Source organism: Apus apus, chromosome 4 (genome assembly GCF_020740795.1).
Source record: "Apus apus isolate bApuApu2 chromosome 4, bApuApu2.pri.cur, whole genome shotgun sequence".
Taxonomy (NCBI): Eukaryota; Metazoa; Chordata; class Aves; order Apodiformes; family Apodidae; genus Apus; species Apus apus.
In genome coordinates, this window is record NC_067285.1 from 37,745,280 (window position 1) to 37,761,647 (window position 16,368).

Genomic DNA, 16,368 nt, shown 5'->3' on the forward strand with positions numbered 1-16,368 from the left:
GGCCGCTCCGAGCCATGGCCCCGGCGCTGCTGCTGCTGCTCCCGCGGCTCCTGCCGCCGCTGCTGCTGCTGCCGGGACACGGTGAGAGCCGGGGGGGGGCGGGGGGCAGCCCCCGGAGGAGCGGGGGGCACGGGCAGGAGCAGGGCAGGGAGAGGGGCAGGGCAGGGGCAGGAGCAGGGGAAGGAGCAGGGAGAGGGAGAGGGGAAGGAGCAGGGCAGGAGCAGGGGCAGGAGCAGGGGAAGGAGCAGGGGCAGGAGCAGGGGCAGGGAGAGGGGCAGGGAGAGGGGAAGGAGCAGGGGCAGGGAGAGGGGAAGGAGCAGGGGCAGGGAGAGGGGAAGGAGCAGGGCAGGAGCAGGGGCAGGGAGAGGGGAAGGAGCAGGGAGAGGGAGAGGGGAAGGAGCAGGGGCAGGAGCAGGGGCAGGGAGAGGGGAAGGAGCAGGGGCAGGAGCAGGGGCAGGGAGAGGGGAAGGAGCAGGGCAGGAGCAGGGGCAGGGAGAGGGGCAGGAGCAGGGGCAGGGAGAGGGGAAGGAGCAGGGCAGGAGCAGGGGCAGGGAGAGGGGAAGGAGCAGGGAGAGGGAGAGGGGAAGGAGCAGGGGCAGGAGCAGGGGCAGGGAGAGGGGAAGGAGCAGGGGCAGGAGCAGGGGCAGGGAGAGGGGAAGGAGCAGGGACAGGGACAAGGGCAGGGATAGGGACAAGGGAAGGAGCAGAAGCAGGAGCAGGGGCAGAAGCCGGGAGAGAGGCAGGAGCCAGGAGAGGGCAGGGGGGGACGGGCAGGGGCAGAACACGCAGGCAGCTGCGCTCCACCGACCGGACGAGCATGTAGTTTTGGGGGCGTGCGGCAAACACCCGTCTCCCCGGGGACCTTCTGCTGCAGGGCAGGGCCGCGGGTACCTTGGGCAGGGAGTGCTCTACTCTCGAGAATGAAGGGGACGCGGCACGGGAGGGATGTGCAGCGCGGCAGCTGGGCGTGGGGTGGCTTTTGGTGTCGGGTGACACCTCGACAGGGTTTCGGCTGCCATCTCTGCCGAGCCCTGAGGTCACTGAGGAGGCAGGTGGGGCACCGGAGGGCAAAGGCTGGAGAAAGGAGCTTGGGGGATCCGCTTGCAGCAGGGGAACCTTTGTGCCCCGTGTCCCCGCTGTCCCCCCGTGCAGTGGAGCACCCGCCCTGAGTTAAAGGCACCCTGGCCGGGAGGCTCCTGTGAGCAAGGGGAAATTTGTCACCGGCAGCCTGCGGCATGCCGGCGGAGTGGGGGATGAGTGGTGACTCAGCCGGCCGAGGGGGTGGGTGACAAGGCTCCTGGATCCCGCTCAAGCTGCTGGATCCAGCTGGGGTGCGTGGGCGAGGGCACCCGCAGACGGAGCACCCCGCTCTGCTGCCTGGGCTCTGCTGGCCCCGACTCACCCCGGGAGCACCAGTTTGGGGCTCTCAGAGAAGGTGGGGGGGTTATTGCAGCAGTGTCTCCCTTCTTACATTGAAAAAAGAGCCTGTGAGGAGACTGAGCCAGCCCAGAAATGAGCCCTTCTCCAAAACACAACCACCCCAAGCTCCAAGTCCCAAACTGAGGAGCTGAGAAACCTCAGTCTTTGTTTAGTCACCAGGGTCTCGGTTGGGTTTTCCAGCCTAAAATGGACTCGCTTGTCCATGGGAGATGTTGCGCATCCTGTGGGTGCCTGGGCTGGCGGGGCTGGTGCATCCCTGAAGCCAGTCAGGGAGCTGTGTTCTCCCAGTAGGTGCTTCAGGGTTGATGGATTTGGCTCTTCCTTGTGCCTTCACGTTATGTGCTTTTTCATTGATCCCCCAACTCAGTTGTTTCCGGGCACCCCAGCTCAAAGCCCTTTGACTTTTCCCAGCTGCCACAGCCAGGCTGGAGGAGAAGCTTGCCCATGTGGAGAAGTATGAGATGGTGACACCACACAAGGTGCTGGTGCCTCGGGGGAAGAGGGACCTCTCTGGGCCACCGGTGAGTAGCATTGCCTTCCATATACTGGCTTGTCAAAGCTGCTCTCTCTGGGGGACTGGGGAGGTGGGGGTGCAACCAGCGGAGACCCTTGGCCCATCCCTGGGCTCAGAGCTGGATCCTGTTAGCCCTGTGCCAGAAGAATGACCTGCTGCGCCTTTTCTTTCATTGTTGCCATCCCAGAGGATGGAAATCTTGAAGTGATTGATCAGCTCAGCTTCCCCAGGCTGTTTAGGGTCAAAATAGGAACTGCAGATGGCAAGGTGGACTCTTGGAGAGAGGGGACTGCTTTCTCCAATGCTTTCTTCAGAGACGTAACCCTGCGGCGCCACCTCTTGCAGTGATCTTGTGACACCCAGTCTTGGCTTCAGGAGGGATTTGGAAAGCCTCATGGTGCTGTAAGCACTTTTCTTGCTGCATTTGCTAAAGCTGTTTTTTTTTTTCATCCTTTGGGACAGGGAAGTAACAGTCAGAATATTGTAGCAACCCACATGAAAGCAAGCTAGTGTTATTTTTCTTAGGAAACCTTGTAATTTGGGGAAAGGAATGAGGTTTGACTCAGGAGTTTTGAGGGTTGACATCCACAGAATATCATCCTTGACCTCAAAGATGTTTTCTTCATTGTCTTAAAGTGAAATTCAGCCCAATATGTGGGTTCATTTTCTAGGACTGGAAGGCATCTGATGAGGTGGAGGGGCTGGGGACATTTATTTCCTACTAAAATCTTTTATCCATGATCATCAGTGATTCAAACCCTTTCTGATCAACTAGCTTCAGAAACACTCCCTGAAAGCATCTGTTTTCTCTGCTCTAGAAACCTAAACTTGTCCATGAGATAAACATTCTCCAGGATATTTCGAGATACCATCTGTGCTGGATATGCCAGGTGGCTCTGTACCCATCTCCCTGGAAAGGGGACCTCACCCATCTCATGGTCCTTCTGCTTTCCTTGGCAGGGGAGCAGATATCTGCCTTAAGCTGTGTCCTTTGGGACAGCCATGGGTAGTGTCTGCTGGGCGCTACTTGGTCTTGAACTGGGAGGTTCTGGGACCTCCCAGACCTCCTGTGTTGAGGGTTTGAGGTCTCATGACTCTCAAGCCATTTTTCTCCTCTTCCACAAAAGCTGGATTTGCTCTCCCAGAAACCTGGGTGGAGAAGAAGTTCTCAGCAAGGCTTGACCACCGCCAAGCCCCTCTTTGAAGAGGAGACAGGTAGCTGGATGGGCATTTTCTGTGCCACCTTGTGTTAGCAGTCTCTGGCTGGGATGGGCATGGGCCAAGATCTGGTTTCTGGGTCAGAGCAGTTGGGACACATGGGGTTGATCTAGTGGAACATCTGCCAGGTGAAGCTTGGAGCAAACCAGCTCCCCTGTGGCTTTGCTTAAATAAAAATGTTTAGCCCTGCAGATAGGGTGGATACCTGGGTCCTGCAGCACAGGATCTCTTGGGATGCCAGCCTTCCCAAAGGCCATGGTCTTCTCCTCCTACCTGCCCTTAGCAGGGACATGACAGGCCATGTGGGTTCTTCATAGAAAGGGACCTGAAATAGAGCAAGAAGGGCCTTCAACAAGATTTATAGTTGCACACTCTTGGTTGCACAAGTGCCATCTCTCTCTTGGTATGGAGCTCCAGCATTTTGAAGAGGTGCTTGGAATGGGAAGGTGCTTTCCCGGTCTTGTAAGCCCCTGGTGCTGCAAACTGCTGGCTTCTCCTCCAGCAGCCCCATGCTCACACCCTCCCCACTGCATCGAAGAGCCAGATGATGCAAAGAGGCAAGTCCTTTTGTCTGGGTGGAGACAGCCCATCTCCTGCTGGCCCAGCCTGGGGCTCTGCAGAAGGCAGCAGGATGTTGCAGAGTGAGCCGTGGGGCTGGGTGGAGCAGAAGCAAGGGATAGTGCTGGCACAGCGACCTGCTTTCTCCTCCTCTCTTGTGCCTCAGCTCCTCCATGGTGCAAGAAGCCCCATCATTAATGTGCTAGCAGGACCTGCCACATCTTCCCATCCAGGGTGGCATCAGATCCTGATGCTCTGCAGGTTCTCTGGGTCTGGGAAGAAATCCCTCCCAGCTGGGTGCTGTGACCAGGATGACTCTGCTTGGCTTGCTCAGCACTGCCACAGGGTCAGCTTTATCAGGACTCATTTTAACTTGCTCTGAGGTCATGTCCAAGAGACTGTCTCTGACCCACCACTGCCTTCCAATTGCTTTCCTGCCACTTCTTGAGACTTCTGGCTCTGGTGCTGCCAGCAACAACAAAGCCTGGCTATGTTGGTGGACATGGGATGGGATGGCCACATGGGGTGGGAGATGCTGGTCATGAGAGAAAACACTGCTGGGGTGCCATGAATGTGCCAGCACATGGGGCTGCCTGGCTGCCCCACAGGTTGTTGGAACCTGATGTCAGGTTGGAGACAAAAACTGGGTGGAACTGAGGGCGACCAAGCGATGAGCAAACCCTCTTACCTGGCCCTGCTGGAGCTAAGTCAGCAGGACCTTCTCCTCAGCCCCAGCTCCTGCCACATCATCCCCCTGGGAATGCTGAGCCATCCTATGACTCCCCAGGGAGAGGCTGCACATCACACCCAGGAGGAATGCTGGCCCTGCAGGAGATTTTTGCTTTGCCTTTTGCTCAGCGGTCCACCTCAGGATCCTGTAAGGGCTGAGGATGTGCCCTCAGGAGAGGTTTCTGTGCTGAGGTGGTCCCTGGTGCCAGTGGTGCAACCTGATACAGTGCATCAGGCAAGGGACAATTGTACCTCTTGGTGGCCCTGGTAGGATGGGATCTCTGGAGGGCTGTGGCCCAACCCTTGCAGCTGGAGATCACAAAGTAGCCCAGAGGGAAACACTTCTGGAGGGACATCTCCACCCTGGGGGTTGAGGGCTCGGCTGGGCTGAGCCACAGCCACCCCGACTCAGTCCATAGGGACTGGTGGTTGGACTTGAGTTGCCTGGAGGTCCCTTCCACCAGCATGAGGTGAGGGTCTGGCACATGGTACAGCTAAAATCTACAGTATCAGAGAACCAAGAGAAGGCTGATCTCCAACTGAGCTGTTGCTAGTTAGATGGATCAGAGATAAGGAAGTCTCTGCTCTTTGTGGTTCAGCCCATGAGTAAGAGCTCAGCTCAGTCCCCAAAAAAGGAGCTTTTTGATTGATGAGTAGGAAACCTCTGCAGTGTGTGTCAGAGACAGGAAACCAGACTTTGCTGACTCTGTTCCACTGCTGGTGACCTCTTCTTCATCTCGGGATGTGCTGGGGTTGGCTTTACTGTCCACATGCTTGCTTGCTGCTCTCCTGATTTCCTGTGTCTTTGCTGGTTGCCTCCGGGCTCCCTGTCCCACAGCTGCCTTCCCATGGGGCACATACATGTCCTTTCTGGGCAGGTCCTCTTTTCTGTAGCTCTTGCTCCTGGTGACGGTGGGTTTGTGGCTCCTGGTGATGGTGGGTTTGTGCTATCTTTATTGCAGAGCATCTACCCGGACCTTGTTCTCTACAACATCCATGCTGAAGGCAGAGACTACCTCCTTTGGCTGGAGAAGAACAAGTGAGTGTGGGTGGGTACAGTGGGATGTACTGGGGAGACTTTATTTCTTCCCCTTGCCATGAACATCACCTCTCCAAGGTCCAACATGACCACACTGGTGATCCAAACCCTCAGCCCACACCCTTGCTAGCAAAATAACTCTCTTTTTTTCCTCCTTGCCAAACCCACCCAGGGAGGTCATGGGCTCACCAAGCCCAATCTGACCTACCTCATCCCCAGAGCTTCACCGTTCCCTCCCCAAAAGTAGGCTCACAGCAAATGTCCCTTCCCCAACCTGCAGGGAGCTGCTGGGGCAGCACTACACCGAGACACACTACTCAGCCGAGGGCATGGAGGTGACAGAGAAGCCAGACACTCAGGTATGGAGCTGGCTCTGGGCATGGCAGTTTCCTTGCTCCCTTGGGGTCCCACCATGCAGACTCCCTGGTCACCTTGCTTCTCCTCTCTCGGGGGCAGGATCACTGCTTCTACCAGGGCCATGTGCAAGGACACACCGACTCGGCTGCCAGCATCAGCACCTGTGGTGGGCTCAGGTAGGGTCTGGCACTACTGCTCCTGGGGACACTGTGGGAGTCACAGGGGGTTGGTGTCACCCATCCCCACTAGTGCTGGACTGATGGAGAGAGGGCTCAGCTCTCCCCCGAGGAAGGGAAGGTGTCCCTTGTCCTGCTGGCAGTGGGAGTGCTGACCACCCTGGCTCGTGCCTGGCAGGAAAGGCTCGTGGTGCCACTTCTGGGGCTTAGACTGATGAGGTGGGATGAGGCTGGAAGCCTGAGCAGGGCAGAAGGTCTGGGCAGGAGTGCCCTCCGTGGGCAGAAAGGCACAGCTTGTCCCAGATCCCTCCTCTCTTCCCAGGGCAGACTGGCCCAAGCTCACAAAGGGGTGTGTGCAGAGCCATGCATGGGCTTGCAGGCAGCTGCCATCTCCTCCAGGCCAAGCTGAGGGCCTGGAGCTGGTGACCAAGTGCCTGGCCAAAAGAAAAGCAAAGCATGTGGTGCAGCAGGCCAGCTCTGTCTCCCTCTGCCCACTGGCTGCTGGCTGAGCTGGTGCTCATTCACCCGAGCTGGGCTGGGGCAACCACAGGCACAGATCCAGGCTGGGCAGAGAGTGGGTGGAGAGCAGCCCTGAGGAGAAGGACCTGAGGGTGTTGGGTGATGAGAAGCTCAACATGACCCAGCACCATGTGCTGGAGCCCAGAAACCACCCGTGTCCTGGGCTGCATCCCCAGCAGCGTGACCAGCAGGGCCAGGGAGGGCATTGTTCCCTCTGCTCTGCTCTGCTCTGCTGAGACCCCCCTGCAGGGCTGGGTCCAGCTCTGGGTTCCCCAACACAGGAAGGACATGGAGCTGTTGGAGAGAGTCCAGAGGAGGCCACAGAGATGATGGGAGGGCTGGAGCAGCTCTGCTCTGGAGACAGGCTGGGAGAGCTGGGGTGTTCAGCCTGGAGAAGAGAAGGCTCCAGGGAGACCTTAGAGCAGCTTCCAGTGCCTGAAGGGGCTCCAGGAAAGCTGGGGAGGGGCTTTGGACAAGGGCAGGGAGGGATGGGATGAGGGGTGATGGATTAAAACTGGAAGCAGGGAGATTTAGGATAGACATTAGGAGGAAATTCTTCACTGAGGGTGGTGAGACCCTGGCCCAGGCTGCCCAGGGAAGCTGTGGCTGCCCCATCCCTGGCAGTGTTGAAGGGCAGGTTGGATGGGGCTTGGAGCAACCTCGGCTGCTGGGAGGTGTCCCTGCCCATGCAGGGGGTTGGAACTAGCTGGTGGAGACCTTGGCTTTCACAGCTTGTGAATTCCTGGTACACCTGATATCCTTTTGAAGCAGGAGCACAAGATGTGGCAGGGCAGGGGAGGAGACAGAGCTGATAGACAGGGCCCATGGTGCCCCTAGCAGAAAGCATCTTGAAGGCCAGAGCTGCTCAGCTGCGTTAAACCTGGCCTGGCCACATAGCAAAGTTCTTCTAGCTGGATCCTGGGTTGTTTCAGGACTCTCCCCTTGCTGCCTCTCAGCAATGCTTCAGTTTGCTCCCTCCAAGCCCAGCAGCTGCTTTCCAGCCTCTCCAACGGGCCATTTGTTCAACCACAGCTTCTACAGCCTCTGAAAGCAGAAGCTGTGAACGTGCACTGCCCAAGGGCTGCTTGGGGCTTTTTTGCCTGGAGTATGGTTCATCCACATGGCCAGAAGGACCTGACTGTCATGGCCTGCTGGTGACCTGTAGCTCATCCAGGCTGCCGGTGGGAACCACTCTGGGGTGCGGTAGTTTCCTTGAGAGATTTAGCAGCTCTGCTTGTTAGCACCAGGCACTTGTGGAGGTGCATGTAGGGTCTGTCTGTGTCCTGCTGGACATCTCCCCAACTTGCCCTTTCCCTTTGCAGTGGGTTTTTCCGGGTTAACGAGACCACCTTCCTGCTGGAGCCCCTGGAGGAGGACGCGGCCGGCCAGCACGCGGTGTACAGAGCAGCCCACCTGCGCGGCAAGCGCGGCACGTGCCCCCACCCTGGGGCCAGCCTGGAGTATGACCATGAGCCCCAAATCCCTGCGGCCATGAAGCTCTACCACTGGGTCAGGGATTGCATTTCTTCTCCTTCCTGTAGCTGGAGTGGCAGGAGCTTAGGGCCTGTGAAGTCCAGGAAAGGAGTGGGGCTGTGCCACATCTCCTGGAGATGGTCCTCTCCCATGCCTTGTTGTTTGGGTACCCAAACAGAGGTTGCTCCTGCTGGCCTAGCTCCTGGTTGGACCAAGTCCTCAAATCCTGTACCATTAGCACGAGCATCCTCCTAACCCATGAGCTCTGTGGTGCCCACACCACAGAGTGCCTTATCTTGTGCCTCATCCCAGTAGCAGGCTCGAGTTTTTCCTTTGTTGGAAGTTGTCTGAAACGCCCAGCAAAGTAACAGCAGAGCTAGAAGACCTACTAGCCTTGAATTAGCATTGGACCACATCCTAAGATCCACACATCCCACAGGAGAGTCCAGGCAAGCTGCAACCCCTCCTTGTGCTCACTTTCCTCTTCCCTTCCAGAAATCAGCTCCATTACACAAAGGACCCCGATACGTGGAGCTGGTCCTGGTGGTGGACAACAAGGAGGTAAGCTTGGCAGGGGCAAGCCAGTGCCTGTATTTTCACTGTCATCTACTGCAGTGAGGAGGTGGAAGCCAGCCTGGAAACATCTCTGTATCCTTCCCATAGTTCAGGAAACACAAGGACTTGCGCACTGTGCAGAACCGCATGAAGGAGATCGTGAACCACGTTGACAAGGTGAGGCCAAGGGCCTGGACCTCCCCCACATGCCAACACAGGCATGAAGGCTGTGGAGGAGAGGTTGACAATAATAGGGTGATGGAACTGATCTTAAGCCCATAGAAGGGATTCCACAGGGTGGCCAACCCTCCTGGCCAACAGTGTCTGTGAAGTGGAGGTGACTAGCAGCTCAGCACTGACACCTCAGGAGCTCAGTTGGCTCCCAGCTCTCCCATATGGAAAGGGGTGAGAAGCTTCTTCTTGAACCCCTCGGAAGGACATCCCATAGCCACTCTAAAGCTGGAGCAGGTGCTAACAAGGGGAGGCTGATGCACCAAGGTGGGGTTTCTGCTCACCTTGCTTCAGTCCCACTTTTTGGTCAGCAGCATGGGATTGCTCCTGGCCAAGAGGGAGCCCAGAAGTTCCAGGGTAAACCCTGTCTACGTGATCACCCCAGCTTGTGTTATTTATTGAAGGGCTGACAGAGTTGCACAGTGAGGTGGGATCTTGGCTGTGGCTGTGGTTCCCCAAGGAAGGTGGGACCTTCTTCTCTGCTCGTACAGCTCAGTTCTCAGGTCTCCTTCCTGGATGTCTCCTGCCCCAGCTTTATCAACCTCTTCGCCTGCGGGTGGCCTTGATCGGCTTGGAGGTGTGGAGTCACAGGGACAAAATCGTGGTCAGTCCCAACCCAGAGGTGACGCTGGACAACTTTCTCCACTGGCGGGAGGTAGAGCTGCTGCGGAGGAAGCCACACGACAATGCCCAGCTGATCACGTAAGGATGGGGGGGGCCACCACCTTGCTGCCCTCGCAGCCCTGCTGCTGCCTGGGCCACACATGGCATCTGCATCCCATAGGGGCATAGACTTCCATGGCACGACCGTAGGGCTCGCCAAGAAGCTTGTGATGTGCACCAGGGACTCAGGCGGTGTCAACCAGGTGGGTCCCACTACCTGGATGTGTGCCTGGAGGGCAGCAGTGTTCCCACCAGCTGCACTCTCTGCTTTGTGTTTTCCACAGCGGGTCTCACCTCCACTGCTCTCCAGCTTTCCCCCTCCACAGCCTTAGGGCTGGATCTGGTTCCTGGCAGCTCCAGCCCTTGAGCAGATCACCCCCAGAGAAGTGTGGGGGTCTGAGGGGAAGCCTGTGTAGGGCTCTGGTGAACCTGAGCCCTGAAGAACCTCCCAGACCAGCTCCTCAGCCACTCTGGCTGTGCTTCTCATCCATCCCCAGGGAAGGCATCCTATGCTGGAGCAGGAATGGTTGGCCATGGGACATGTGACTCTCCAGAACCACCACAAAGCATTGTTGCAGGATAGCTGCTACATCTAAGTGTCCTTACACCCCTGAGAGCCCCAGCTGGAAGTCTTCAGGGGCCATGGGCCCAAACCCAGCTTTTGTCTTCTTTTACCTCAGCATGGCAGCATTAGGGAATGAATTGTAGATGCCATTAGCAGCTGAAGAGCCCCAGTGGGGCCATGGAGATGCTGCTGAGAGCATTTGGGCCACACTGCACCTCTTGTTCCACAGGACCATAGCATGAATCCTATTGGCGCTGCATCCACCTTGGCTCACGAGATGGGGCACAACCTGGGGATGTCTCATGATGAAGACGTTGGCTGCCGCTGTCATGTCCTCAAAGCTGATGGAGGATGTGTCATGGCAGCAAGTGTTGGGTGAGTCTTGGAGCAAGTCCAGAGAAGGCCATGCAGATGATCCAGGGCTGGAGCAGCTCTGCTCTGGAGACAGGCTGAGAGAGTTGGGGTGTTCAGCCTGGAGAAGAGAAGGCTCCAGGGAGACCTTAGAGCAGCTTCCAGTGCCTGAAGGGGCTCCAGGAAAGCTGGGGAGGAGTTGTTTACAGGGGTGTGTAGTGAGAGGACAAGGTGGGGGGAGGGTTTTAAACTGGAGAAGGGGAGATTTAGGTGAGACATTAGGAAGAAATTCTTCACTGTGAGGGTGGTGAGACCCTGGCCCAGGTTGCCCAGAGAAGTTATGGCTGCCCCATCCCTGGCAGTGTTGAAGGGCAGGTTGGATGGGGCTTGGAGCAACCTGGGCTGCTGGGAGGTGTCCCTGCCCATGCAGGGGGGTTGGAACTAGATGGAACTAGATGATCTTCAAGGTCCCTTCCAACCCAAACCAGTCTGTGATTCCATGAGTGAAGGAGGAAGGGGAATGTCCCTGGGCAGTAAATATCCTGAGGTGTCCTCCAGCATTGTCCTGATGGCATGAAGCCTGCGAGATGATCAGGTCACAGGGGTGGACACTTCATTTGAAAATTGGTGGCCCTCCAGCTTCTCCTTGGTCTTGTGGCTAGAAGGGTCCTTGTGCTCTCACCTCTGCTCATGGCTGCCTGTTTCTGTGCCCCTTCAGCTTGGTGTACCCCAAGCGCTTCAGCCGCTGCAGTGAGCAGGACATGTGGCAGTTCCTGGGAGACCCCAGGACCAGCTGCCTGCTGAACGTCCCCAAGGCAGAGGAGCTGTTTGGGGGACCAGTGTGTGGGAACCAGTTTGTGGAGCGGGGAGAAGAGTGTGACTGCGGCACGCCAGAGGTAGGGACCTTGCTGGGCACCTGGGAAGAGCGGGCAGCAGGGACCTGGCATTCATAATCTGAAGAGGTTGTGCAAGGACACCTTGCTTTACAAGACTCATCTTATGTTCCTGAAGCTTCTGCTGAGGAACCTTATGTTCCTGAAGCTTCTGCTGAGGAATGACTTGTGGAGGACATTTGTTACATGGATGTGTGCCCCCCCTTCATGTAGCTGGCTGTTTTTAGCAGGGAAGATGGACATTCCACCCAGCATGTTCTCCAAAGAGGTGATTCAAGGAGGGGGACATCATTGCCCTTTCAAGAGGCTTGCTCAGCTTTTCCTCATCCCTTGCAGCCCATCATGGCATCGCAGTGGGGAGGTCTGAGACAAAGGGCCAGGCCATGTCTCTGGGATAAATCCCTGGGTCACAAGCTTGCTGTGGGACCTGAAGAGGTGCTCCTCCGATACAGAAAGTACAGAGACCCTCTTGTGTTCTCCTTCTTGGAGTTGTGCAAATGGTGCTACCAGAGAGCAGGGGCCCAGCTCAGGTCCCAGCTTCTGAGAAATCTCTTCTGTTAGCAATAGGGGTAGAAGTGGCAGGAACAGTTCACCCCAGGGGTGATGCTGTAGTTTTGCCCTAGTGTTCAGCCCATGGTGGCCCTTGGCAACTGTGTCCCCCCACCCAGGAAAGGAAAGAAAGGGTCTTCCAGGGGGCTCTCAGGAGGATTTTAGCTCCTCCCTGTCTTGCAGGAGTGCTCCGACCGTTGCTGCAATGCCACCACTTGCCAGCTGAAAGAGGGAGCCGAGTGTGCCCAGGGTGACTGCTGCCAGGACTGCAAGGTACTGCTGCCACCAGGGGTCCAGCTGGGTGGGGAGAGAGCTGGTGGGTGTGTGGTCCTGTCCTGGGCTCCAACGGAGCAGGGCAAGTAGAGGCAAGATGTGTCCGTTGACCCCTGTAGAGCCTGAGGGACCTCCATAGCATCCCACCAAGAGCCAAACACACCCAGTGGTTTGGGAGGGGTCATGGGTAGTCAGCATCCTGGATGGAAGTGGTTGGGAAGATGAAGCAGCTTCTGTTTCTGCCATCTTGGAGCCCAGGTCCCCTCACTCTGTTAGGTTAAGTGCAGGATGAAAGGTATTGAAGAACTGGGCCATGTTCAGAAGAGATCATCATGGCCCATTCCTTACTTGTGAAACCAACCTGCCTCCAAGTTGAGAGGTCCATGCATTGGTTCCTGCATGTGGGCATAAAAAATGCCTCAGTGTGATGAGACAGGGCTGGAAGAGGAGAGCAATGAGGCTGGTGAAGGGACTAGAGGGAAAGTCTTCTGAGGAGAGGCTGAGGGAGCTGGGGTTGTTTAGCCTGGAGGTGACTCAGGGGGGACCTTCTCGCTCTCTACAACTACCTGAAGTAGTTGTTGCAGTCAGGGGGGTCTGGACTCTTCTCCCAGGCAAGTAGTGACAGGATGAGAGGGCCTGGCCTGAAGCTGCTCCAGGGGAGGTTTAGGTTGGATATTAGGAAGCACTTCCTCATGGAGAGGGTGATTAGACATTGGGATGGACTGCCCAAGGCAGTGGTGGAGGCACCATCCCTGGAGGTGCTCAAGGACAGGCTGGAGGTGGCACTTAGTGCCATGGTCTGGAGATGTGGTGGTGTTAGATCATAGGCTGGACTTGATGATCTTAAAGGTCTTTTCCAATCTTGGTGATTCTTTGATTCTGTGGAAGAGGACCTTGGGGCAAGACCAGAATGGAAGAACAGCACAAGGTGTTGCCAAAGGGGAGATACTTAACTATGGGAAGCTCCAGTCTCAGTCCTGATGCTGTGTCACATCCTGCACAGTAGCTCAGTCCATAGCAAATGTTTTTGTGTCAGAGCAGCTCAAGCTGCCATGTCTAGATCTGTCAGGTGTCAGGAGATGTTCTTGAAGACGAGGGTGCTGCCTGACTGTGGCACCAGGTGGGTCTGAGGATGTGGGAGCCTTGAGGCAGCGGCCATGTCCCCTCCTGTGTGCAGGTGAAGGCGGCTGGTGTGCTCTGCCGGGCCAGCAAGAACGACTGTGACCTGCCCGAGCACTGCAGCGGCCTCAGCCCCAGGTGCCCAGAGGACGTCTTCCAGGAGAACGGCGTCCCCTGCCAGCACGGCACCGGCTACTGCTACAACGGGGCCTGCCCCTCGCGTGGCGAGCAGTGCCGTGCGCTCTGGGGCACAGGTAGCTGTCCCCCTGCCCACCCTCCTCACCCCGAGGTTCAGGTGATGTGCCTGGACCTCCTCGGGCCGGGTCCACGCTCAGCGCTGTCCCCTCCTGCATCTCTAGCAGTGGTGCCACACCTGCTGGCCCCACAGTGTGGCCACTAGTGCTGGTGCCACCCGCTTGCTGTGGCTCTGACTCCACCTGGCCCTTTGTGTGTGCCGTAGAGGCCCAGGTGGCTCCTGATGTCTGCTTTAAGCACAATAGTGAGCACCATCTTCACCTCCACTGCCTGACCGAGTACGGGAAGCAGCCCTGTAGCCCCAAGTAAGGAGCGTGGGACAGAGGCCGGGAGGTGGTGTCCATGCCACCTGCCCTGTGCCACCCCGTCACTGGTGCTCACGGCTGTGTCTCCTGCAGGGATGTGAAGTGTGGGACGCTGCTGTGCCTGAGTGACAATGCCACCCCCATCCTCGGTGGTGGCTCCTACTCCCTCTTCTTCGGTCGCGTCAAGTGCAAGGCGGTCATTGCCAGCAGCGACGCCAGTGAGGTGGTGGCCAAGCTCAGGCTGGTGCCCACTGGCACCAAGTGCGGAGAGGAGATGGTGAGGACTCTGGTGGCCATGCTGGGGTGGCAGACAGGGGGGTGTCCACTGGCCACAGCGACCTGGGGCAGCCTCAGAGCCCCCCTGCCTGCCCCCAGGTCTGCTACGCCGGGCGCTGCCAGAGCCTCCTGGTCTACGGCAACAAGAACTGCTCGGCCAAGTGCAACAACCATGGGGTAGGCAGTGGGATTGTCCCCTCCCAGAGCAGCCCCAGGGCCAGGCAGCTGGCCTGGCCCTTATGGCGTGTCCACCACCATGGTGCTTCCCTCCTTTCGCTCAGGTGTGCAACCACAAGCGGGAGTGTCACTGCGAGCTGGGCTGGGCAGGGCCCCACTGCCAGCAGGAGATCTCAGGGATGGTGGCAGGTACAGCATCCCCCGCACCCGGCTGGCACCAGCTCCCTCAGCTTGTGCTGGGCAGTGTGGAGCTGGTGGATGCTGCTCCATCCCCACAGGTGCCCCCAGCACAGGGGGCACCCACCCTGATGCCCGCTGGTTCTCCACAGGGAGCAGCAGGGTGGTGATGGTGGCCACGCTGGCCGTGCCGCTGCTCGGTGGCATCCTGCTGGGCAGCGCCGTGGTGCTCCTCAGGGGCAGGGCAGCCAGACGCCACCACAAAGGGTAACTCCCCCCCTCCCCTGCCCCCCAGTGGGGTTGAGCCATGGCTCAGGGGTGCCTGGAGCAGCCCCCCACTGTCCCTATGCCCCACAGGACCCCCAGCAGACCTGCTGCTGGCCTCGCCAACCCACTCTTCCAGGAGAGCGGGCGGCTGCCCCGCCAGCAGCTGTCCCACCTGGACATCGGCCACCCCAGCCTGCTGAGCAGCACAGCAGCCCCCCGGGACACCCGGCCCCTGTGGCCCTGCTGCCCTGCCCCACAGGTAGGAGGTGTGGGCTGCACAGGGCCTAGCATGGGGCAGCCTTGGTGGGGTGTGGAGTGGGCTCACCCCATGTCTTCTTGACCCTGCAGCCACCAGCACCAGTCCCCCAGGCGCCAACTCCAGCCCCTCCAGGAGGGCATCTGCAGGTAACCACCCCTCTAAAAGCCACTGCTGCCTCGTGGTGAGGTGGCCTGTCCTTCCCACCATCTGAGCAGCTCTCGGACATCCCCCCCTACCCTCCCCTGACCTGACCAGCCCAAGACGTGGGGTGCATCCATGGGGTGGCCCAGGCAGCTGATGACTTTGGAGGAGGCCCTTCCTCTGCCCTGTGTCCCCCTCTGTGTCCCTCCCTGGCACCCAGATGAGGGACTCTGGTCACTCTCTCCTCTTACCAGGCAAAGCCAAAGCCACCCAGCAAGCCTCTCCCAGCACTGAAGAGCAAGATCCTGTCCCATGGTGAGGGGCCACCAGGACCAGACCTCCATCAGCTGCCACCAGCACCTCCCTCAGTCTTGCAGCAGGGTGTTCCCCTGAAGGTGGCCCTGAAGCCACCCCCGGCCTGGAGGTGACCAAGGATATTCCATCCACTGTGGCAGTCAAGTTGGTGGCTGTGGCACTAGGGTGGCATTGCTGGGGAGCCACCATCTCATTTCCACCCTTGCTTGGATTGCCCACCAGACGCTCCCCCGAGGGGGGACACAAGTGTTTACAGATACTTCAGTTGTGCCTTTAGCAGACTTTGTAGCCTCACAGCTGGCCCAGGGAGAGCCATCATCTGGAGTTTCTTGAGGAGACCAGGACCAAGGACAATACCAGCTCTGGTTTTGAGGCAGCCCTGAGTTGGCCCCCTGTGTGCTGGGAGCTGCTGCCTACTAGCACCACATTCTGTGTCCTGCTCCTCCTGCCCCTTCCCTGCTGGGGCCATGGTGAGGAGCTTCTGGCGTGGTCTGTGAAACTGGCCTTGGCAGGAGTTCTGCATTGCTGGGACCAAGCCCTGGGGAAACCACCCAGGCTGGGGACAGTCACACAGGGGGGGACCCAGGTCCAAGCCTTGCTTGGCCTCCCTGCAGGGCTTTGACCTCTGAAGTTATCACTGATATTACTGCTCTCCCAAAAGGGAATTTACTAGGAGCCTTTTTACTGCAGCCATTAACTGATGCCCCTTCTGGAACCACTTTGAGCCCTCTCCATTTTTTTATATAAATTAAGTTGAAGGCTTTTATACCAATAAAGAGTGAAGGTAGTGGTGTCATGGGGTGTCTCTCAGCAGAAAAGGGCAGCACAGGCAGGGGGGTGGGAGGGCAGTGGGGTGGCAGTGGGCAGGGCGATGCCCAGGCAGAGCTGGCATGGGTGGAGCAGCACTAGAGCCACTCAAAGCTCCTAAACCCTGTGCCAGAGCCACGGGGACAGACGGCACCACTTCCTGCCAG

The 16,368-nt window shown here is 58.1% G+C and overlaps 1 protein-coding gene across 1 annotated transcript; it reads left to right on the forward strand.

The window, feature by feature from the left end:
* Positions 1-5: 5 nt before the first annotated feature.
* Positions 6-16,113, forward strand: ADAM8 (ADAM metallopeptidase domain 8). Its single transcript, XM_051618658.1, has 22 exons — positions 6-81; positions 1,852-1,961; positions 5,422-5,498; positions 5,779-5,857; positions 5,955-6,031; positions 7,873-8,059; positions 8,519-8,584; positions 8,687-8,755; positions 9,342-9,511; positions 9,594-9,675; positions 10,267-10,412; positions 11,107-11,284; positions 12,014-12,103; positions 13,281-13,476; positions 13,683-13,782; positions 13,876-14,059; positions 14,158-14,235; positions 14,340-14,424; positions 14,565-14,679; positions 14,770-14,938; positions 15,028-15,084; positions 15,334-16,113. Exons 1-22 carry the CDS (start codon positions 15-17, stop codon positions 15,505-15,507), a joined length of 2,556 nt encoding a protein of 851 aa, XP_051474618.1. The 5' UTR covers positions 6-14; the 3' UTR covers positions 15,508-16,113.
* Positions 16,114-16,368: the final 255 nt, after the last annotated feature.

Bases quoted from the DNA above. Each gene is read 5' to 3' on its own strand.
- ADAM8 (XM_051618658.1), top strand. From the start codon at position 15: ATGGCCCCGGCGCTGCTGCTGCTGCTCCCGCGGCTCCTGCCGCCGCTG. The intron at 1,962-5,421 runs GTGAGTAGCATT...TCTTTATTGCAG, and splicing joins GGGACCTCTCTGGGCCACCG to AGCATCTACCCGGACCTTGT. The intron at 13,783-13,875 runs GTAAGGAGCGTG...TGTCTCCTGCAG, and splicing joins AAGCAGCCCTGTAGCCCCAA to GGATGTGAAGTGTGGGACGC.